Source organism: Anabrus simplex, chromosome 3, assembly GCF_040414725.1.
Source record: "Anabrus simplex isolate iqAnaSimp1 chromosome 3, ASM4041472v1, whole genome shotgun sequence".
NCBI classification, from domain to species: Eukaryota; Metazoa; Arthropoda; class Insecta; order Orthoptera; family Tettigoniidae; genus Anabrus; species Anabrus simplex.
In genome coordinates this window covers 330212761-330238541 of record NC_090267.1, presented here as the reverse complement: position 1 = coordinate 330238541, position 25781 = coordinate 330212761, and the positions used below count along the sequence as shown (strand labels likewise).

Sequence of the window (25781 nt, the reverse complement as noted above, 5' to 3'; positions counted from 1 at the left end):
AGACTTCCTGAATTTAACATTGGTATTTATTTATTTAGCGTATGGCATAAAATCTACAGGTATACAATTGAATATATTACAATAACAAGAAAACAATTTCATATGAGGATGTCCAGCCCTTCCATCAACTCTAGCACTGCTTCTGATGGTATAAGGAAGTCAGTCCAGCTACCCAAGTAAGCATGTAGCTTGCAGTTTCCAATGATATGAGTGATGGTTTGCTGTGCGACATCACAGTCGCATTCTGGTGACGTTATGCAGTTTCACTTGTACAGTGAGTCCCTGCATCTTTCATGGCCTGTCTGAACTCTGTTAAGAGTGACCCACTGTCTGCACAGTAGATAAAATCCACTAATAATTTGCGCACCAGAAAACACGTTAGGAAGCGACAAGTCTGTTGAAGATTCCCAGGGTCTTTCCAAACTTTCACAGCATTAAAGTTGTTGTGGATCATGTCAGCAGCATCACGCAAAGGTGGATGGCGTGATTTCAATCTTTGAATATTGAGTGCGGGGATGTCTTCATGTACCAGTAGTTGGGGGTTTTTGCAAATTTTGCAGTACTCTCTTAAGAGGGCATTTGCTCTGCGTAGATCAGGTGGCATTATTCCCACGAGCAGCAGGAGCAATAGATTGCCGTGGATCTGATCGTGCCCAAAGTAAGGCGCATGCTGTTGTTCGGTTGTGCGTCAACCTATTGGGTATATTGGGCTATTAGGCCATACAGGAGAACAATGCACTGGAATAAACCAGACTAAGGGCAGAATGTCAGAGAGTGCTTGCAATAGATCCCCAAGTTGTCCTGCACAGCTTCTGAAGAATATTGTTACGAGTTTTCAGTTTCTTAGATAAGTTCAATAGATGTTGCTTGAATGATAAAGTGTGATCCAAGGTTATGCCTAGATATTTAGGAAACTAATTATGATGAAGAACTCTATTGCAGAAGCTTATGTTCAATTTAGTGTTAGCCAGTTGGAAGCATGAACGTTGGTTATAATATAGCCTATCATAGATCTGATGCCCCTACCCTCCCATGTGTATCAGTGAATAGGCTTATGCTTGAATAATGTATTCACAACTGGTAATCCCATACTAGCACAGACATCCAGTAAACTCTTCACATTCCTGTTAGCTTCCATATCTTCCCCACATTTATCTATCACCTATTCGTATCCTTCAGTTCTATTTCCAACTTTTGCATTGAAATCACCCATTAACACTATCCTATCCTTGCTCTTGACCCTAACTACAATGTCACTTAGTGCTTCCTAAAACTTGTCAACTTCATCCTCATCTACACCCTCATGTGATGAATACGCTGAGACAATTCTTGTCCTAATTCCTCCAATAGCCAAATCTACCCACATCATTTGCTCATTAACATGCCTAACAGAAACTATGTTGTGTGCAATAGTATTCCTGATGAACAGTCTTACCCCACACTCTGCCCTTCCCTTTGTAATGCCTGTTAAGAACATTTTATAATTTTCTATCTCTTCCTCTTACACGAATATTATTAGCTTCCAACACATCCAGATGAATCTTCTTTGTTGACTCAGCTAGTTTTACTTTCTTCCATAAGCCCCATTACTATTGATAGCTCCTCATCAAATTCCATTTTGTTCACCAAGTTGTTTTCAAGGAGTCCCTCACCTGTCAATGGAAGTGGGATTCTGCTACTCACATTGGTCCAAGGTTAGTTTAAAACGTTCTGAATGTGCTTGATAAAAGTTCAGTGAAGCAGAATGGAACCCTACTTACTCATAGTCCCAGTGAGGATCTCTCCTTTAACGGGTTAGGCCATGACTCAGAATATGTCCTAGATACCCACTCCCATCATAGCAACTGGTATCCCGACTCTCCTAGGCCACTCAGTCACTGCCCGTGACTCACGAACTAGGATGTGACTACAGTAACCCACATCACACTTTAAAATATTTATTGACATAAAAATCTGTTTCTGAGTTCCTGAGTTATCATATTCTTCCTATCTTTGCAATGCTTTTCCATATTTTGCCTTGTGATGAAAATGAACTCCAATGTTCATATTCCACTTCTGGAACAAAACTGTACTTCCTAAAAGTTGTATTTCCACTTTTTCTCTAATTTTTGACAGTATTTTTATATATTTTGACAACAAAGGATATAATTATAATTCATCTATAACTTACACTGCTCTCAAAACTTTTTGCAGACTTCAAAACAGGATTTGACTGCATCCATCAAGCTTAGGGCCTTGTAAGTTTTACCGTTAAAAATGTATGCTTATACATTATTTGCATGAATTATGGAAGTTTCAGTTATTAACATAATTTTATGGTGCATATAATTGAAAATTTCTATTATTTTGATAAATGCATTATTTTAAATATTTTATTGCATATATGGCAACCAAGAGGACACAGAACTGTAGGACGTCCAATGAAGTGATGGAAAGAAAATGTAAGACTGTAATGGGCCACATGGCCCAATACTTCGAAAGATGATGATAATGAATGAGTTTTAAGGTTTTTAATTTTGTGATTTTGATAAATTTATCATATTTCAATATTTTAGTGTCTCTAATGGCATATTTTAACAAGTTTTAGGATTTTTTATTATTATTCCTTTTCATCTGGATCATATTGTCAGTAACGTAACACATAATGAAGCAACTTGTCATGTGGAAAGGAGTAATGCTGATGTGATTATGTCATGTAGTGAATCTCCTGTTCCATCATTCTTCCATGCTTTGTGCATAGTTGGTGCCTCACTGGCCACTGGCAGTAGTGTTGTAACTTGTAGTGGTGATATGTGAACTGGTTCCGAGCCATACAAATGATATTAAGTTACGCATATAAAGTTTGTGTTAATAGTACATTATACAAAAAGCCTGTAATGGCATCCTTCAAATGGAAATTATACAACTCGCTTCGCTCGTTTTATAAACATGTTCATGTCTTAATTACCATTATAGGCGAGTTGCAAACGACTGTATATGCTCGGCGATAATTATAACTCTTCTTCTTCTTGCTTCCAAATTTGGCCAACTGTGGACTGCGTGAAACTTAATGCTTTATGGCCAGTCTTCTTCTTTTCTCTTCCCAGAACTTCTTCATTCGTTCACTCCTTATTTTTCTCTGCTCCTCAGATATTACAAATTTGGGCCTGTTCTTCCGATGCTCTTCATGGAATTTGTGGTCATCTACTCAAGTTCTGAACTTCTTTCTGTTGAGGATCAATTCTGGTGTTATTTTAATTTCTTCTGCATCCTTCTTAACCTCCTCTACCCGTTTTGTTGTCCTCCTCAATCCAGTTATATATTTAAAAATTATTTTAGTTAGGCGGTTGTCATTTATTCTGACGAGATGTCCGTAAAATTTCAGTCTTCGTTTCCGCATTGTGTCCATGATCTTTCCATAATACTTGAAGAGATCCTCATTTCTCCTTTTCCTCCATGTCCCATCCGTTGTTTTCTGAGGTCCAAGAATTTTCCTCAGAATTTTCCTTTCCTTCTTCTCGATTTCTTTCGGTTCCCCTTTTTTATTTAAGATAAGGCATTCTGAAGCATACAGCCCCTCTGGTTTTACAACAATGTTGTAGTGTTTAATTTTGGCTTTGTAGGATATTGCCCGTTTATTGTACCTGTTCTGTGTCAGTCTGTAGACCAGTTCCAATTTTCTAGCTCTTTCCTTGTTTGCCTCCTTGTCTAGTCCATTGAGTTGGATCAGTTCTACCAAATACTTAAACTTTTCTACTCTTCTGATCTTTCCGCACTTCACTTCAATGCTTTTCTCTCCCTGATTTCGGTACTCCATGTACTTTGTCTTTTTTTTTTATATTCATAAATATCTGTCGAGATCTGCCTTGTGGAGAAGAGGGATCTTCAAAGGCTAAGGGAGTAAGCCCTGAAAGGAAATCCTCAGATGCATTATGCTTAGAAGTTCAGCAGATGAGTAAATTTGTACTTGCTTTCAACTACAAGTCTTGGATGGAAGTTTAAAAATGGAAATGGAATTGACAAGTCTCTGATTCCAGTTGCACAGTATGATGGTAATGCTGATGTTTGTGCAAGTGTTAGATCAGAGAACAAAACCCGATTTGGAACAATAAAATTTTAACAATGAATAGGAAGGAAAATAAATTGATTGACCTAATGGAGAGACGAAAACTCGACATCCTAGGATTAAGTGAAGTAAAATTGAAAGGGAAAGGAATGAAGAAACTAAGAAAGTGGTACACCTTGTACTGGATGGGTAACAGTAAAGAGAAAAGAAATGCAGTGGGATTTGTAGTGAATCAAAATGTTGAACCAATAGCTGAAGATGAGTATGTAAATGAAAGAATTATAATAATGCACATACAGTACATGAAAACAAGGAACTACTGAAGATAATACAGGAGTATACTCCACAGACAGGATGTAGCTTGGAAGAAAAGAAGAGTTCCTCAATGAAGTGGAAACACATATTGTTGGAGATGGAATCATGATAATGGGAGATCTGAATGCTCATCTGGGAACTGATAGAATGGGATAAGAGAATGTTCTGGGCCACATGGGTATGGCAATAGAAATGAAGATGGAGAGAAACTGTTGGACTTTTGTATCAGAAATAACCTGTTGATAAAGAACACCTGGTTTATGAAGAGGAATAGCCATACAATCAGCTGATAGAGTTGGGATGGACAGTATGGAACACTCATCAATTTTATAATAACAGACTGAGAATGGAGAAGATATGTCATGAATATGAAGATAATCCCCTGTGAAAGTATGGAAGGTGATCATAGATTATTGACTGTGGAATTAAAGCAAGTAAAAATCCCTAAAATTGTATTGAAGAAGAAACCAAAGATCAGGATTTGGGAATTGGAGGAAGAGGATAAAAGAATGGCATTCCAAGATTGAATAAAAAGGAAGTTGCCTAACACGGAAATACGAAGTGGGCAATTTAAGACAGACATTTGTGGAAGCAGCAATTGAGGTATGCGGCAAAAAAAAAAAAAAAAAAAAAGCAAAGGTTAAGGTTAAGGGAAAGGAGACACGATGGTGGACAGACAAAATAAAGAAATAAATAAAAGAAAGGAACAAGGTGAAGAAAGAAATGGATAAGGAAAAGCAAAAAATGTATCAGACGGAAGAGAATAAGATAGAAAGGTTACATGTGGAATACAAAATATTCAAACTACAACTAAAGAGGAGTATCAAGGAAGAAAAGGAGAAATGCTGGGGACAGTTTACCAACAAAATTGAGCAAGATAGTCGAGGAAATCAGAAACTATTATACAGAGTAATAAAACTGAAAATAATAAATCAAGAAAAAATCAAGGTATTAGAGAGGGAAGATGGATCCATAGTACATGACAAAAAGGGTCTTCAAAAGGTGATGGTAAAGTATTTTGAAAAACTTTATAATGAGGATGACTGCTCGGAGGAAGAAGGAGATAACAAAATGGAAATAATAGATGGAGAAAAAGAAGAGAACCCAATAACATGGTTGGACTTTGAAAGGGCAGTGAAAGCAATGACCAAAGGTAAAGCTAGTGGAAAAGACAAATTCAATGCTGATATGATTAAGGCAGCAGGAAGCATTGGACCACAGTGGTTATACAGAGCCCTCAATGCCATATGGAAGGATGAAAGGATACCTAAGATTGGCAACAAAGAAGCATTGTACCAGTGTTCAAAAAAGGAAATAGGAAGAAATGTAAAAATTATAGAGGTATAACCCTATTATTACATGGGCTAAAAATAATGGAGAAAGTCATAGACAAATGACTGAGGGATATAATAGAAACACAGTTAGAGGAAGAACAATATGGTTTTAGACTGGATAGATCAACAATAGACTTAATATTTACAGTGCGAACGATAATGCAAAAACATCTGGAAAGGAACAACGAAATCATCTTATTTTTTGGATTTGGAAAAAGCTTATGATACAGTTAAGAGAAAACATGTATGGGAATGCCTATGGAAAAGGAATGTACCAAAATCATTAATTAACCGTATAAAACTGTTGTATCATGAGAGTAAAAGCAGTGTACAAGTGGGGAGTGGTGACTCTGAAACATTTTATACAAAAAAAAAAAAAGATCTCAAGCAAGGAAGTGTACTGTTGTCATTACTGTTTATTATATTGATGGATGAAATCATAAAACATGTAAAACACCGGGCGAGTTGGCCGTGCGCGTAGAGGCGCGCGGCTGTGAGCTTGCATCCGGGAGATAGTAGGTTCGAATCCCACTATCGGCAGCCCTGAAAATGGTTTTCCGTGGTTTCCCATTTTCACACCAGGCAAATGCTGGGGCTGTACCTTAATTAAGGCCACAGCCACTTCCTTCCAACTCCTAAGCCTTTCCCATCCCATCGTCGCCGTAAGACCTATCTGTTCATAATTAAGTATTTAATTTATTTTCCACCTAGTCGATACAATGATTGCTTAAGGCAATTTTTAATGGTCAAAAGTGGTACATGTTTCGTATATTATCAACATCTTCAGCCACATAACACTGTTTAGATGAAAAATATATAAAATTGACAAAGTAATGCTTTAGAGGAAGTGTCCTTAAAATTAACATAAGATTGACAATCTAGCAAAAAAAAACAAAAAAACATGTAAAACAGAGTTGTCAGTAGTTCTGAAGTGAATGCTTTGGTATTTGCAGATGATGTGATGATTTGGGGAAAGGGAGAAAAGGAAGTACAAAGGAGACTGGACATTTGGAATGAAAATCTGAAGGTTTTGGAATGGTAATTAGTAAAAAGAAAACTGTAGTCATGCACTGTGGAAAAGAGAAAAAGAGAAACCAAGTGAATGTAGACGGAGAATGGTTAGAGAATGTAGAACAGTGTACATATCTGGGTAGCATTAATGAAACTAATGAAATCAACCCTGAAATTAATAACAGATTAAGTAAAGGTACAACATTTTATCATCAAGTCAGAGAGGTTTTATGGGATGACAATGTACCCAAGAGAACGATATTAACATTATATAAACAGTATTTCATACCAATTGTAACATATGGACTAGAAATGCTAGTAACTAATATGAGACAAGATAGTAAGATCCAAGCAGTAGAAATGAAATTTTTAAGAACATTAGTTAAAAAGACAAGAAGAGATAGAACTCAAAATATTAAAATCAGTTAAGAGCTAAATATAGAACCGTTAGTACAGAACATACAGAAAGCAAGACTGAGATGGTTCGGACATGTAAAATGAATGGGAAAGGAACAGGTATCAAGAAGGGAATTGGAAAGGGAAGTTACGGGAAAGAGACCAGTTGGAAGACCGAGAAGAAGGTGGATGGATCAGATTTGGAAGGACATTAAAGAAGCTGGATTGAATGTGGCGGAAGTAATGGAGCAGTAAAAGTGGAAGGACAGAAAGGAGTGGAGGAGGCTTGTTAACCACACCCGGGCGACTGGAGTGGGACATTGATGATGATGATGATGATGATGCCGATCTTCTGGAGCTTGCAAGTTACTTCGGTTGAGCTGCTCGTCTTCGGCTTCTTCATGACTTTAGATCATCATATTTGGATTGTGTTGTGACTTTGTGCCTGACAGTGTATGCAGTCTGGCTCATTTAACTGTTCTCTGCTTTTCGTGAACATTGTGAGACAGTGCCAAACATTGCGTGTGCCGTGCTTATGCTCAGAAGATTACGCATTACTTCTTTTAAGTGTCTTACATTCCACTTCGTCTGAATTTAACAGTGCCTACCCCCGTCATTTTTATATCACCTCTTCAACTGATATTGTGTGGACTTAACGGTTAACTTCTTTCTTACTTATGCATTGTTTTTCGAGTTATGATGATGATGACCCAGATTGGGGTCGAAACCGGCACCATTTCCACTTTTAATTAAATAAGAATGTAATCTCTACATCTCTTATTTACTTGTATTGAATAGGTTGAACTACCATATTTATTATTTCAATTTAACTGTGATACTTTTCAATATGGAACAATGAAATTTTTATCTTTAAATGATGATGATCTGTCGAGATGTTGCTTGACAGTTGAGTTTACTGAACAGAGTGCAGAGCGCATGCGCTGGATTATTGATTTTCCCTGAATGGATCAGAGACCTTGATAATGTCATATGTTTTCAAAGCTTAGATTCAATAGAAAGTTATCATAAGCTAGCTTTATTTCAAATACAAATTATTTATTGTACAGTTGATGAAGTGAATTTGTGGGATCTGGGTGATTTCCGACAAAAGAGTAGCGTTACAAAAATGTTGCAATGTTTGGGTTGGGAAGAATTGAGAGAAAGAAGAAGAGCTGCTCGACTAAGTGGTATGTTCCGAGCTGTCAGCGGAGAGATGGCGTGGAATGACATTAGTAGACGAATAGGTTTGAATGGCGTTATAAAAGTAGGAAAGATCACGATATGAAGATAAAGTTGGAATTCAAGAGGACAAACTGGGGCAAATATTCATTTATAGGAAGGGGAGTTAGGGATTGGAATAACTTACCAAGGGAGATGTTCAATAAATTTCCAATTTCTTTGAAATCATTTCGGAAAAAGGTAGGAAAGCAACAGATAGGGAATCTGCCACCTGGGCGACTGCCCTAAATGCAGATCAGTATTGATTGATTGATTGATTGATTGTTGTGGAATATTGGAAGTAGAAGGTGCATTGACGTTAATATGTGTGTCCAACATGTTTGATTTTGTAAACAATCACGAAGCTAGTGCGTTGAGCACCAGTGCGTTGCTATCCTTACCTAATTGGTCAAACAGTTGTATCATAATGAAAATCTGAACTCTGATTGGTGGAGAACCTGTATCATAATGAAACTTGAACTATAATGAGCCTCATTAAGATTCATTTTTCTGGCATATAATAATTATATTTTGGCATCATTGAGCATAAAAGTCCTTTAAATGCCTAAAGTAAGACCAACTTTGAGCGGTAGATTAACTAATTTACAGAAGGAGTTTTCAGGTTTATTAATATCTAGAGATAATAGGGTACTGTTCTGTGGTGCAGGTGAAAAAAATGCAACCAATGAGGAAATATTTCAAGTAGTTCAGCACATAAACACAGAAAAGCATAAGGAGAATTTAACCAGAAAACTTGCAAATAAAGAGCCTGTTCAAAAACAACTAGTAGGGTGTTGGTTACAGAATTTTCTTATGACTTGTGCCAAGCATTTTTAGCTGCCAATATTCCGTTGTGGAAAATTAATAACCACACATTACAACAACATTGTTACAATAACGTAACCTCAAATTTATAGAAATGAACTAGCATATCAATCCGTTTGGTTGTCTGTTGATGAAACGATCGATTGGGAGGCAGTTTTTTTCTATATACATAAAAGAACATGTCCTGACTGACTGATTCATCATCGCCGAGCCAAAACTACTGGACATAAAGAAATGAAATTTTGAGGATACATTTATATTACAATGTAGGTGCTCGCTAAGGGAGGATTTCTTTTACATTCTGTTGCTAAGGGGGTGAAAAGGGGGGTGAATTTTAAAAATGAGTTTATCTATATCTCAAAACTTTAAAAATTTACAGATGTAAAAATTGGTATTTAGAATCTCCTTTAAAAATAAAGAAACATGTATTGTTTAGTTTTTGGAAAACCCCACTAGGAGGGGTGAAAATTGTGAAAAAGGGGTTGAATGCCTTTAATGAGGATACTTATATCTCAGAAACTGAAGATATTACAGACCTGAAAATCGGCATTTGGAATCTCCTTTAAAAAATAAAGAAACATTTTTTTCTGTTTTTGGAAAATCCAGTTAATTGGGGTTAAACAGGAGTGACAAATGGGGTGAATTTTTAGAAAGACTATATCTACAGTATATCTCAGAAACGTAAAATGTTCTTCTTCTTCTTAGCATGCCTGTCCGCCTCGGACGTTGGCGATCAACATGGCTATTCGGGCTTTATCCATGGAAATTCGGAACAGTTCTGCAGATGTTTTGTTGAACCAGGTTTTAAGGTTGTCGAGCCAGGAAATTCTTCTTCTCCCAGGAGATCTTTTTCCTTCTATTTTCCCTTGCAGGATAAGTTGAAGCAGCTCATACCTTTTCTGATTCCTCATGATGTGTCCAAAATATTGTAGTTTACGACACTTGATGGTGTTGATCAGCTCTGGTCTCTTGTTAGCTCGGCATAGAACCTCAACGTTTGTAATCTTCTGAGTCCATTATATTCTCAAAATTCTTCTGTATAGCCAGAGTTCAAATGCTTCCAGTCTAGCAGTGGTGGCTTTTGTAAGCGTCCATGTTTCCACACCATAAAAGAGAACTGAAAACACATAGCACCTAAGGAGCTGCATTTTGGTATCCATGGTAAGGTCGTGATTCTTGAAGGTTGAGCTCATTGAATTGAAAACACTTCTCGCTTTTTCAGTGCGACACTTTATCTCTTGCGAATTGTCCCATGCTTCATTAATGATGGTACCCGGGTACGAATACTGTGAAACTCTCTCTATACTTGCTCCAATGAGGAACATATTCACGCCTTGGATGTTCTTCTTACTGATGATCATCAATTTTGTTTTATTAGTGTTGATGTCCAGACCATATCTCTTGCCTGTTTCAGAAATTTTGTTCATCAACTTCTGTAGCCCTTCCATCGTATCTGCAAAGACAATTGTGTCATCTGCGTAGTGCAAATTGTTGAGTTTGACACCATTCACTGAAATAAAAATGAGTATTTGTAAAAGTAAAGAATCACAGGTGATTTGTTTTTGGAAACTCTACTTAAGGGGAACTAAAAAGGGGGTGAAATTTTAAAATAGCATGTCTAGAGTATATCTCAAAAACTTAACATGTTACATAAGTGAAATATGGTATTTTTAATCTCTATTAAAAATAAAGAAACATGTATATTTTTTTTGGAAAAACCACTTAGGTTTGAATTTAGGGTTGAATTTTTTTTATTAGAAGTTGGATATTTGGAATCTCCTTTAAAATAAATATGTATTTTTTTGTTTTTGGAAATCCACTTGGAGGGCCTGGGGGGGAGGGGGGAGAAATTGGTATTTGGAATCTGCTTTAAAATAAACATGTATTCCTTTGATTTTGGAAAATCCAATGAAGGAAGGGGTGAAAGAATTGAAAAATTAATTGAATTAATTGTATGAGGATACTTACATCTAACAAAATCTAAAGTTGTTGCAGACATGAAAATTGGTACTTTGATCTCCTTTAAAACAGAGAAAAACACATTTTTGGGAGAAATCATCTTTGGGGTGTGGGGGTGAAAAGGAGTGTAATTCCTTTAATGACACACATCTCAAAAACTGAAGATGTTACAGTCGTGATAATTGGTATTTAGAGATCCTTTACTAATAATGAAAGAAGTACACTGACTGACAGAGCAAATGCAACACCAAGGAGGAGTGGTTCGAAAGGGATGAAAGTTGGGGAAAAAACAGAGTCGGCACGGGAGAATAATTGATGTTTATTTCAAACCGATATGCAGGTTACACAATGCGCACGGCATCGACTCAGTAGGATGTAGGACCACTGCGAGCGGCGATGCACGCAGAAACACGTCGAGGTACAGAGTCAATAAGAGTGCGGATGGTGTCCTGAGGGATGGTTCTCCATTCTCTGTCAACCATTTGCCACAGTTGGTCGTCCGTACGAGGCTGGGGCAGAGTTTGCAAACGGCGTCCAATGAGATCCCACACGTGTTCGATTGGTGAGAGATCCGGAGAATACGCTGGCCACGAAAGCATCTGTACACCTCGTAGATCCTGTTGGGAGATGCGAGCAGTGTGTGGGCGGGCATTATCCTGCTGAAACAGAGCATTGGGCAGCCCCTGAAGGTACGGGAGTGCCACCGGCCGCAGCACATGCTGCACGTAGCGGTGGGCATTTAACGTGCCTTGAATACGCACTAGAGGTGACGTGGAATCATACGCAATAGCGCCCCAAACCATGATGCCGCGTTGTCTAGCGGTAGGGCGCTCCACAGTTACTGCCGGATTTGACCTTTCTCCACGCCGACGCCACACTCGTCTGCGGTGACTATCACTGACAGAACAGAAGCGTGACTCATCGGAGAACATGACGTTCCGCCATTCCCTCATCCAAGTCGCTCTAGCCCGGCACCATACCAGGCGTGCACGTCTATGCTGTGGAGTCAATGGTAGTCTTCTGAGCGGACGCCGGGAGTGCAGGCCTCCTTCAACCAATTGACGGGAAATTGTTCTGGTCGATATTGGAACAGCCAGGGTGTCTTGCACAGGCGTGCGGGGCTGCCACCGCTTGGCGGCGGATGCGCCGATCCTCGCGTGCTGACGTCACTCGGGCTGCGCCTGGACCCCTCGCACGTGCCACATGTCCCTGCGCCAACCATCTTCGCCACAGGCGCTGCACCGTGGACACATCCCTATGGGTATCGGCTGCGATTTGACGAAGCGACCAACCTGCCCTTCTCAGCCCGATCACCATACCCCTCGTAAAGTCGTATGTCTGCTGGAAATACCTCCGTTGACGGCGGCTTGGCATTCTTAGCTATACATGTGTCCTGTGGCACACGACAACAGGTTCTACAATGACTGTCGGCTGAGAAATCACGGTACAAAGTGGGCCATTCGCCAACGCCGTGTCCCATTTATCGTTCGCTACGTGCGCAGCACAGCGGCGCATTTCACATCATGAGCATACCTCAGTGACGTCAGTGTACCCTGCAATTGGCATAAAGTTCTGACCACTCCTTCTTGGTGTTGCATTTGCTCTGTCAGTCAGTGTATTTTTTCGGAAAATTCACTTATCGTGGAGGGGAGTGTGAATTCTTTTTATGGGGATACTTATATCTCAGAACTGAACAATGGTATTTGGAATCTCCTTTAAACATAAAGAAACGCCTTATTTTTTGGTGGGGGGTTAAATTAACTTAACGGTGGTGGGATGAAAAAAGGAGTTGAGACCAATTGATTTTACTGTTCATAATGTATTTGATTCTGATCATAAACCAATCATTTTTAATCTTTCCTGGGTTTGTTTTCAAGAGCCATCTTTTCCTTTGGAGAACTTAAAGTTAGATTACTGTAAATTCTCCTGGCATACAAATAAAAATTTAAACACATTTGAAATAAACGATAGGAATTATATTGACCATGCAATTGTTCACCTCTATAATAAGATCAATAATGCACGGAAGTATATAATTCGTATCACCAGAAATCCTGTGCACTTGCCTATGCGCGACAATAGTGCTGGTCACATTGTCAGCAATGACAATGGCAACAGATGTAATTTACCGCCAAGTAGCGGTCTTGCTTCTTGCCGCACACCAGCTCACCCACTCAATTGGAGTTACTCAGTTAGGTTCTTCTTCATCGCTCAAACCTCTTTCCTCCCCCACCATCAAACACCACCCCCTCCCCGTCACAGTCTTTTTAGCTGTGTTATTTGTGGTGTGGACCCCTATTATCCAGATGAGGCTAATCTTGAGGAACTCAACGCGGAGGGTGTTCCGGTTCAGAAAGCCTTCCGCATTAAGAACGCCAATGGGCCCACCTTCATGGTATGGATCCTCCTCCCTACAACTGAGGATGTCGACCGGATCCTGAACAGTGGAGTATCCATCTTCCGCAACCACTGTAGAGTGGGACCCTCCTGAGTTTCAGCTCCCCAATCCATAAGGTGTAAAAGATGCCTGGCCTATAACCAACATACCACTGCGCATTGTACCGCTGGCCATCCGGTGTGTGGTCACTGCTCAGAAGCTCATTCCACATCCCCCTGTCCTGATGCCCAACGCCCCCCTAAATGTAACACCTGTGGGGAATCCCATGCCACTTATCCCCACCGATGTAAGTCCCGCCCTGCACCACCTGACAACCGTCCTGAACTGGTTGCACCTGTCCGCACCGTTGACACCCCCACCCAATCAACCCGCTTCCTCTTTCCACCCCCAACCCTTGAGGACATCATCTGATTCATTACCATCTCCCTCCTTAACATCCATCCCTGTCACTGCCCCTTAGTCTTTGCACAACTTCAAGGCCCCTGCTAACCAATCCCTCAACATGCACTTCCAGACATCCCACTCTAGCCTAAACACCCATTTCAACTTCACCATCCTCGAAATATTAGTTTGATCATTGCCCTAGTCCCTTCCAGAAACAGGTCCCGTACACCCATCTCCATCATCTTCCAATCTTTTCACTCCAAGCTCTCACCACCCAATACCCCTCACATGTCCTCCTCCTTAATAAACCATGCTGGGCCCCTATCAGTTTGCCCACCTCCCCGGCTTTACATTTCCCCGTGCTGACCACACCCATAATGTAGGCCATGTGGGCTCAGTTATTGCCACCCACTCATCCCTTCCTATTCGTAACCACATCCCTCCTCATCCCCTTTCCTTCCCAGAATCCATCACTGTAACTGTTTACTTCTGATCCTGAATCCTTCATCTCACTACCGTCTACCATCAGTCACACATTCCCCTACCTCTCGACTACCTCACCTATCTCTCTGACAACTTCCCCCACTTCCTGCTCCTCGCTGATCTCAACCTCACCTACCGATCCTGGCACAAACTCAATGACCTACAATCCCTTCTTAGTGACAGAGACTGTTCCCTCGTCCCCATACCAGGCCATACCTGCCCCACCTCCAACACCACACCGGATGCCATCACAACCCACAACTCCCTCGTTCACCTCCCGCAAGTCCAACTCCTACCCAGCATCGGCAGTGATCACCTTCCCACCCTCCTCCAGATACCTTCCACCTACAATCACCCTTCCCCTCCACCACCAATCCCCATTATTAACTTTTTGAAAGCAGACTGGCCATCCTACCATACCCATCTGTCCCAAGCCCTAGAAAACCCTCCTCCTCCTCCTCCTCCTCTCTCCAACCAGAAATCCGTCGACAACCTCAACACATTCATCCTTTCCGCTATCTCCTCTGCTTCTGCTTCCAGTATCCCAACCACCCTCAGATCCCCATCACAGCCCAGACTTCCACTGCACTTTGTCCACCTACAAAAGCTCTCCCAGTCCTATCTTCAAGAATTCACATTCTCCCGTGACCCATACAGTATTTCCTTCATCTTCACCACCAAACACTCTGATCCATCTGCAACTACCTTGCTGCCCATTCCTGCCGTTCCTGGGCCCAAACCTGTACCACCCTCAATTCTCTTCACACCCATCCCTCTAAATACTGGTGAAAACTCAATAGTCTCCTAGGCTCCAAGTCCACACACCTATACCCGATTCTCAATCACGGCATAGCTCCAGCCAACACCATGGAAAACCTGGAGATCTTTGCCGAACACTTTCACGACCGCTTCAATACATGTCTAGATTCCGATTTTGACTACTCCGACTCACAACTCTACCTTACCCTGGTCTCCTCCCCACCACTCACTCCTTCCATTTCCCATACTTTTTCCAACCACCCCCTAGACACGCCCATCACACCATCCAAAATCCAATCTGTCCTCTCTAAATCCTGGAACACCACCCCAGGACCTGACAAAACCCATTACCTTCATATCCGTCAAGCCCCATTACCCCTTTTATCCATCCTGGCTACCCTTTATGGTTCCATCCTCAGAACTAGGTTTCATCCCACCTCTTGAAAACACACCACCATGCTCCTCCTTCCAAAACCAGGCAAACTACTTTCTGCACTTGACTCCTATCACCCCATCATTCTCATCACTGTCCTTGCCAAAATCCTAATCCATCGTCTCCACCCTCATCTCCAAAATAACCATTTGCTCTCTCCCACCTCCCAATTCAGGTTCCATCCTGGACTATTCACAAATGACCAACTCCTATGCCTTGTCCACATCACGTTGAATAATTTCAACTGTGCCCGTCCTACACTCCTCATCACTTTTGACTTCCACCTTGCCTTTAACTCCATTTGACACCCTGCACTCCTGTTCAAATTCTGATTCTTTGCTATCCCAACTTCCTACGTCTGGCTCATTTCATCCTACCTCTCCATCCAAATCACTCAGATCTCCATCAATAACCAGCTGTCCTCACCCTTTCCTCTCACCCTGGGTGTTCTCCAAGATTCTCCGCTCTCCTCCCTCCTCTTTATACTGTTCGTCGCCGATATTCCCCAACCTCCTCAACTGCTTCATCTGTTTTTATTTGCTGATGACACTGCCATCCTTGCCCCTCTCTATTCTGTTCAGTAATCAACTGCAAAGTCCAACCTTACCTAAATTCCTTCCTATCCTGGTGTGACCAATGGCACCTCAAGCTTAATCCTACTAAAACCCAAGCCATTCTCTTCTGTCACTGTTGTGGCATGTCCCTTAGTATCCGTGACCCTAACCAACTTCAACTCCTCATTCGCGACACACCCATCTGAACCCAACCCATCCATAAATACCTCGGCATACATTTCGACCAGCACCTCACCTTCCGCCCCCATTTCCTTCACCTCAAAACCAAGACTACCACCCATGCTCGCCTGGTGCGTCGCCTGGCTTGCACCCGGTGGGGTTTGAATTCCTCCCTCCTCCTCCTTACTTACAAGACATTTGTTCGACCCCCTGTCATCTACAGCCTCACCGCCTGGGCAGCTGTGGCCCATTCCCACCCCAATCTTTTCCGCCCCTTCCTTTCCATCGAATGTTATACCGCCCACCATGCCCTCCGCCTTCTATTCACCTACCACACTTTGGATCTTTACGACATCTTCCCCTTCCCGAAACTAGATACCTACATCCTCACCCATTTCCAACGAGCAATCCAATGAGCCTAGCCCGTGATCATCCCCTCCTAAACCAGCTCCTCCGTGGTCCACCTGCTCCCTCCCCACACTTCATCCTGACCCCCTATCACCTTTTCATTCCCTCCCCTCCCACCCTACGGTGGTGACTACGCAAAGACCATGACGGGAACCTTAGAACTGTTACCCACCTGTCCCTACTCATAGCATTCATACTCCAGGTCACACTCAGCACTTATGATAAGCGTAGGGGTCCAGGATGTCATCCTTCCCGTTCACCTCCTATACCATCACTCTCTGTATTCAACTCAGTCAGCTAAATTATATTATGAACTTATTCTTGTTTCTTTTTTGTTGTTATACTAATACATAATATTATACTTGTTAAATAATATTTTAAAAGTTATGTGCATCTATTACTGAGAATGTTCATGTATTGTAAATCAAATTATTATTGCCTTTATTATTATTATTATTATTATTATTATTATTATTATTATTATTATTATTAAACTTATTATGAGTCTGGGCTTACATCTTTACAACAGAAGAACTGTTATGTGTTACTCTATTATTACACACTTGTATTTATAAAATTCAAAGAAAAAATTAAAAGTAAAAATAATAAAAAATAAATAAAAAAGAAGGGGAAAATTCCCATGCACACTTCCCTCTTCCTCATTTCAAATTCCCATCTTACTAATGCCCTTGCTCCTTTCCCAACCTGCCAAAACTCCTGGCCAGGTAGGCGTAACCTTCAAGGAGGGGAATGAAAACTTAGGAAAAGAAAAAGCCTCCATGGTATGTACTGGCCATGCGTCTTGTGCCATTTACTAACTGATAAGCCCAACTTAGCACACTGGGGTGAAACACTGGCAACCAGGAATTAGTTAGCTGGATAATTTATAATGTCTAATAATGGACCAACCAATATTGGTATTTCAAAAGTGTTCTGAGAGACAACAGACAAAGTATTCAATTGAAAATTTGTGAAAAATGATGAATTTACAGTAAACTGCAATTGCATAGTTTATTTCAGAAACCCATCAAGTGACATTTAAAAAAATTAATGCCTGCCTGGCCATCAAATGTTCCAGGTTCCCTATGGGAATCAACAACTTCATCATCAAGTGACATTTTGATCGCAAATTAGATTTACACATATTATGAATCATTTGCCATAAGCTGAACACACACGTTTAAGGAAAAAGCCCATCAACTGTCAAGTCTCTGTATCAGTTTGTTTGTACACAGAATATTGAGTTTAGTTTAGAAATCTGCCAAGCAACATCACATGGCATGTTTCTGCAGAAAATTTCATGTTCGTCTTGTTGTACCCCTGGTTGTTATACTTCACCTTTTCATATCACACAACATTTATATTTACCTTCACTGGCAGTACCTCATTTTCGTTTTGACTTATCAAAACTTCAGTGATGACCCATCCGGCCAAAATAAAAATCACTGTTGTGTGGTTTCTAATGAACCTTCATGACAGGGGAATATTTGAGGCTGTGACTCAGTACTTCCCCATCAGGGACACTCCTTTCTACCATATGACCATGATTTTTGGGTGTATAAAACATCTTGTGCGACAAGTGGACAGAGTATACACTTCAGATCAGTATGCTGAGATGATTCTTAAAGACAGTAAAATGGCGTTCTACTGTCCACCAAGTAACCAGTGTGATGATCTACAGTTTTAATATGTGGTGGCCCAAGTTTTATAAAAAGACTGTGAACTCAGATGAAACAAGTGGAAGGGGTGTTTGCAAGGAAGAAAATTTTCCTTTCAGGCTCAGTGTTAAAAAAAATGTAAATACAATGAAGCTGAACAAGGAAACATAGTTGCTCAGTATTTTATTAACGGTTTTACATTTTTAACATTTACCTTGAAAAAGTATGACGTTGTTCCTGAACTCCCAACAATGCAAGCATGCCTGTCTGGAAGAGTATCAATCAATATAAAGATTAATGATCTGAAGAAGCTTAGCAAATACACCACAGGGCATGAAGCTTTCTATGACACTATCCTCCAGTGGTCTATTATGGAAGTGGAGAGCAACATAGACAAGGAATACCAAGATGAGTAGATCACAGACTTAAAGGGCAAACAAGTTAGTATTTTGTGCACTGTATCAATACTCTTTAATTGTTTCTGTTAAAATTCTGTTTATGCACAAAAATAATATTTGTGTAGTTGTTGTTGATGATAGCTATGGGATAAATTTTTAAACAATCGGAGAAGGTCTCAGAAAAGTATTTGTAAAATTTTAAAAGTGTGTGTCATACTTTTTCAAGGTAAATGTTAAAAATGTAAAACCGTTAATAAAATACTGAGCAACTATGTTTCCTTGTTCAGCTTCATTGTATTTACATTTTCTTGAACATTGAGTCTGAAAGGAAAATTTTCTTCCTTGCAAACACCCCTTCCACTTGTTTCATCTGAGTTCACAGTCTTTTTACAAAGTTTTCTAAAATAAATGATTCAGTTCATCAGTCAACATTGGAAATGGGATCACTTATATTTTCTACTGCCAAGTGACATTAATTCTTTCAATTTAAAATAGTGCATATTTATGGGGATATTTTCAGTTTTCTAAGAGCATATGTGCATGCATATTTCCTGTTTTATTTGGCGCATGAACTTTCGGGCCCTAATCATGAGTCACTGTGGGTGATCCTAAAAATTTATAGAATGCCATGGGCTTTTAACACTTTCCTTAGAAACTTGAATCTCACTCTCTTAGGTTGTATGAAGACAATATGGAACATACTGTACCATACAGCCTTGTTTGAAATCACCACTGGAGTATGACAAGGATACTTCCTCTCACAAATCCTATCAGTATCTGTCTGTTTATCTACGAGGACGAGTCAAGTAAAAGCATTGGAAGTGTATTAAAATTTGAAGTATCGCGCAAAGGTTTTGTCCGTTGGCAGTACCTACTGTTGCAGAGGCTTTAATGAATATCTTATAGGTGGCAGCACTGTGCAGGCAAGCAAACACCATCAAAGTACCAGTGTAACAATGGCCACCCTCACCTCAGACGAGAACAATAGAAGAACAGCAGTCTGTTATTCAGTTTCTGAGTAGTGAAGGTATGAAACCTATTCAAATTCATCAAAAAATGACAATTCAATATGATGATGCATGTTAGTCACAGCAGCAACATGACAATGCTCAGCAGCATAATGCCCGTGCAGCAGTTGCAACCATATAAGACCTTCATTCTGAGTGTTTTCTACATCACTATTTTCAACAGACTGTGCCCCTAATGATTGTCATATTTGGGGCAATGGAAACAAAGATAATCTGTTCAGGCAGTGCACATGTGGCTACAGAGACAATGAAAGGATACTTTTTCTAGAGGAAATCATGCACTTTGTAAGTGCTGAAGAACTTGAACTGAATGTAATGGAAATTATATAGAAAAATGATACAGTTATGTACCACTTTCGCTCAATAAAATAAATTGAAAAAATATTTAAGTTTTCATCTGACTTGCCTTCGTATCTATTTATACCAAACCAATCTTCTTAACTACCTTTATACATGAAAGGAGCTCTAGTGCACTTTTAAGTGTTTTCTTATAAAACATTACACATTAGAAATGAATAAAAATGCAAGACAACTAAACAAACCTTTCATTCCAGTTTCATCTCTCCCTTCCAGAAGTAATATTTTTTCATTCTTGAATGCTCCAATAATCAATTTGATATAGTTGGTTCCTGTTAGAGGGTATAGTCTGAAGACTATAGCATCACTAAGGTCTGGGTCCCATTCTTTGAGTGCAAAATGAAGACCATTTCTTCTCCAATGGGGCATTATGTAAACCAAACGACCATACCCAACACCTCTTGTTAAAGCTATGCACTCCTCTGTGTAGTAAAATATCAGTATATCAGTATATTTATGTGAAATAAACAAAATAACACAGAAAAATAATCTGAATATTTTGAAGAAGGGGAATTTCATGTGAAAACTGTGCTAAAATCAGTCTTACAGTTACAGTCCCATGCAAATTAATTGTAATAAGATTTATTTTTTTTATAATTTTCCCAGTAGTTGGTGGCAGTGCGTTACACACAACTTATTCTTAGATCCTACACTTGTATACATTATCATGAATTATTGCCTGTGTGATGACTGTTTTTGGCAAAAAGTGCATTTATTTGCATGTGTTGTACTTTTGAGGTTACCTTGTAAAATTTGTAATATCTGTCTTCAATGAATATGGCTCCCAGGAAGTGTAGCACAATTGTAATATTACTGCAGAATGCCTCTAGGATACAGAGAGGGCTTCTAAGTTTTGTTTCAGTGTAGACATTGTAAAGCAAATTATACAGCAGCACAAACAGATTGGCTGAACTAAATTAAGTGAAAGAGAAACTGGGGCAGGAAGAGGAAAACTATGGCAACTGACGACAACTTTCTCATTTGAGAGAAGCAAAATAAACCTCATTCTTTTCACTCTGGACTTGGCTCACGAAATGGGTGACAGGGAAATAAATCTGTACGTGACCAACATTCATCATAGACTTCAAGCAGGTGGAAGGAAAATCTGCAAACCTCCAAAGAAACACTAACAAGAGATATGCATAGGACGGTTCTTTTGTGGGCATGAAGTCAGCAGGATTGGATATTAAAATGCTGGAAGAAAGTTATTTTTTGTGTTGAAAGTCATTTTGAAGTACAGCGATTGGGAGTTCAGTACATCTGTCAAGCGAAGAATACACCAATATATTCAGCACATTTGCAACAGACCATAAACTACCCCTTGAAGATGTTTTTAGGGTGTTCACAAAGGTCTGGGACAGTTTAGTGATGGCATGATAAAGAGTGACAGGTACATGAAAATATTGTGAAATAGAGTTCTTTGTGACTTGCGGAAATGGTTTTCAGATGGTGATAGTATTTTTCAGCTAGACTTAGTTCCTTGTCAAGGAAAGTGAAGAAATTCTTCAGTGAAAACAACATTCATATACGAAAGTAATTAGGAACTCACCTGACATTAATCCTATTGAACATATGTGTGTTTTTGGCAAACAGAGACTCAAAAACCATGATTGTTCCACAAAAATACACATGAAAGTCTTAACTGGAGTGTGGTATCATATAAACTTAGAAGTATGTGCTGAAAGCTTGTGGAATCTATTTCAGATCATGCAACTTATAAAACATAAAGGAGGACGGACGGACGGACGGATGGATGGATGGATGGATGGATGGATGGATGGATGGATGGATGGATGGATGGATGGATGGATGGATGGATGGATGGATGGATTCATAAGAAAGTAGTGAATTTAGGGCTCTTGACCCTTTTTTACACTTAATCAGATATAATTTTTGAGATATTTAATGCATTACATTTAAATATCATGCTACTTATTTACAAAGAAAAACTTAGCATATAAGTAAGTACCGGTAGCATATAAGTAGCATAAGTAAACAAAACAAAAAGTAAAGGATATCTTATTAATAACTATAGAAGGAAATTTAATGGATATGACTATGTTGCAGTCTCTATTCTTGGGGATCAATGCATAATCTTAAATGAAATTATTAAATATAGATGGGATAAGTTAAGATACATTTCATATAAAATATTTGATTTCATTCACACCGAATGGAGTGGTTGCAAATGTTAATGGTAAGGCTATAGAGCCAAACTCTACATTTGGGAGACAAGTGGATTCGTATCCCACCCTTGGCTGTCCTCAGAATGGTTTTCTGTGGTTTGCACCTCTGGACAAATGCTGGAACAGTGCCTATTCCTGGGCCACACGCCAATTTCTTCCACCTCCTTACCCAATTTCATTCACCATCATTCATCCTTATTAGCTCCTCAACTTAGGTTCGCATCAGGAAGGGCATCTGGCCATAAAATCATGCCATATAATTTCATATCACCTCATCCCTGACCCTGTATCAGGATCATTGTGAACCTTGTCAATATGGATCATTTATGTTTATATCTATGATGAATATGTCGTGAATTACTACAACTATTTTAACATAAATGAAAATCCTCAGCCTGTTTCCAGTCATTCAACTGGGTCAGGAATGGAATGAATGAAACCCCCATCTAGCGGCAAGGATAGGAATTGTGCCGGCTGCCAAAGCCTGTTGAACTCCTCTGGGGCGCTGATTTATGAATGACAGATGAAATGAAATGATATTAATATTTTAACATAATCAGCACTTAATAACAGCCTACTCCTCATTCATAACAACTGATTAAACTATTGTACTTGTTTTTTATAAATCTGTATTTGTGCCTTTTAGCTGTTTTTAAGTTGTTGCAATACAGGCATCTTAACATACAATCACAACACTTCAAGACTTAAAATGTATATTGGAACCCACAATTTATGCTTAATATTTTCTTATATAACTTAAATTGATGTATAATCTTTGCAAGATTATTTTATCAACTTTTAATTATGATAGTTTAAATGCTTGTGAACCATTTACCATATTATAGCTGTTTTTCCTTTACACATATTTTGAAGTTTTCACTATTCTAGATCTTGCCATGTTGTCTATTTCACTTTTGTCAATGATTGAGAATGACCTCTGTAGTATTAAATCAACAATTAGAAGTATGGCTTTTCAGGCATTTGCTCTATTAACCAGCGTTTCGTCTTAGGTTTGACACTAGACTCTTCAGACCCAGCATCAGTGGGTAGGATCTGACACATCCCACTCTGAAGAGTCTAGTGTCAGACCTAAGACGAAACGCTGGTTAATAGAGCAAACGCCTGAAAAGCCATACTTCTAATTGTTGATCTAATTTTTTATATGCTCTGTTGGTGGAAAAATATTTAATTCTCTCCATGGGAACTTAGAATTTCTCTGTAGTATGTCAAAACTAGTACCTGACAGTGATTATTAACCCCCTTTAATGGGGAGCTTGGTATACTCCGGCTCACTTCCAGGTGGGGAGCGATTTCCCTGATTGAAGAAAATAATTAATTACTTGCTTAAAAACAATCTTAGACTAAAATAAACTGTAGAAGGGCTCTAAGAGAAATATTTAATTGTTTACTCCTATTATTTTAATTTTTCAGTATTTTGTGCAAGTGCTTTCATACTGTAATACTGAGCTTGTTTCCTCCTAATAGCAAGACTCTGGTTTTCGTTTATACAGTAACTTATATCTAAATATTTTAAACAATTTACTTATAACATCTGCCTGGAAAGAAATAATTTGTACATGTAAATTGTAGATTTACAAAGTTTACATGCATTTAAAAGATTGAGAATGGAATAAATTATAATAGGCCTACTCATGAAATTTTCTGTTAATCTGGTTAGCGTTTTTGAGGGATTCGGTTTAAATATCTACAGTTCATAGTGTTACAATATACACTCATGGCATTAATTATGTGTGGTTTTTCTCGTATTATATTAAATATTATGTTTCCTTGCATTACCCAAGTTCTTCTCTTAGGAACTGAATATATGATTATTCAAATGTCTCTTGATGTAGAATGCACCATTTTGCATGAAAATGACACAGAACACTGTTATTCTGATAAATGATGTATATCCTAAGCATGTTTGTGTACAGTGATAGATAGATAAGCAAGAGTAGCTTCTTTAGCAGCTAATGTAAGGGCCTTGTCCTGAACATCCCTGTTCATGAAATATGATGTAATATTTGAGCTAGCTGCTACTGATACAGCAGCTCGGTATTCCCCGCTCTTTATATGATCTATGATATCAGATTGTCCAGGGTCTGTTACAAAGAACACTCCCATAATGATAACAGCTAATTCTATTTTCTTCCTACCTACAACCTGTTTTCCAGTCTTTGACCGGGTCAGAGATGTAATGAATAAATCATGCGTAGGCTATTAGTACGATGGGGTCGTCACTCACAAAGTGATTTATTAATGACTGATAGATGCTATGAAATGAGAATGGAGAGTGTTGCTGGAATGAAAGATAACAGGGAAGACCGGAGTACCTGGAGAAAAACCTGTCTCGGCTCAGCTTTTTCCAGCACAAATCTCACATGGAGTGACCGGGATTTGAACCACGGTATCCAGCGGTGAGAGACCAATGTGCTACCATCTGAGCCATGAAGGCTCACTTTCTTTATTACCTAATTTTTATAAAACTGGATATCTTTTGTATTTCATTCATTAATTTGCAGGTGAGTTTTGGCTTCACGGATTACTAAGAAAGAAAATACATGAGCACAACACAGTGCAGTTAATAAAGTTTCTTGCCAGATAAAAATGAAACATCACAACTGGCAGGCAGCTGCTGAGATATTGACTTAGTACATTGACAATGTTTCCTGCAGATAACTCTTGAAGAGAAAAAAAAAAAGTATCAGATTCTTCCAGATCTCATAGTTATGCTTGCAGGGATGCTTTGAATAGATACTAGCTAGTCAAAGCCATAACAAAAAGTTTTACAAAGCATATAATATAGCGGATGGCAGGTAATTAGTACTAAAGATTCCCTAGCAAACAACTTAACATTGGCCAGGATTGATTAGTATATTGATGAAGAATATACAATTCTTCATTTTATTGGTAGAGCTATTTAGTAATGGCAAACTAAAACAAAAACTGGGACAAAATTATGACTCAGCAGGGACAGGGTCTCAAATCTGGGACTGTCCCAGCCAAGTTGGAACATACAGCAACCCTCTTCTCCTATGTGACCTATCATCACTAATTTTCCTCACATGACCACCCAACAGAAGCTGATTTGTATGCATAGTTTCATCCATCGCGTTTATTCCTAACTTAGCTTATATCTCATCATTCCAAGTACGTACCTGCCATTGTTCCCACCTGTTTGTTCCATGCTACTTTCATGTCTATTACCTTTAACATGAATATTATATCTGGAGTCCACCCAGCTTCACTCCCATACAGCGAAGTAGATCTGAAAATAGACTGATGTAAAGATAGTTTTGTCTGAGAACTAACTTCTTTCTTACAGAATACCATTGATAGCAACTGCTTTACAGAACCTTGCTTCAATTTAATTATACTACCATCCTGGGAGAATACAGAACCTGTTGTTGTCCATAGACTGGTTTGATGCAGCTCTCCAAGCCACCCTATCC

The 25781-nt window shown here is 39.2% G+C and overlaps 1 protein-coding gene across 1 annotated transcript in view; it reads right to left on the bottom strand.

Moving 5' to 3' along the window:
• LOC136866796 (uncharacterized) overlaps nucleotides 1-25781 on the bottom strand; it is a 382310-nt gene that overhangs the window by 85167 nt on the left and 271362 nt on the right. Inside the window, exons 18-19 of the mRNA XM_068226847.1 lie at nucleotides 20361-20565; nucleotides 16648-16673 (exon numbers count right to left, since the gene is read on the bottom strand). Of these exons, the coding sequence (XP_068082948.1) occupies nucleotides 16648-16673; nucleotides 20361-20565 (231 nt within the window). The remainder of the gene's footprint in view (nucleotides 1-16647; nucleotides 16674-20360; nucleotides 20566-25781) is intronic.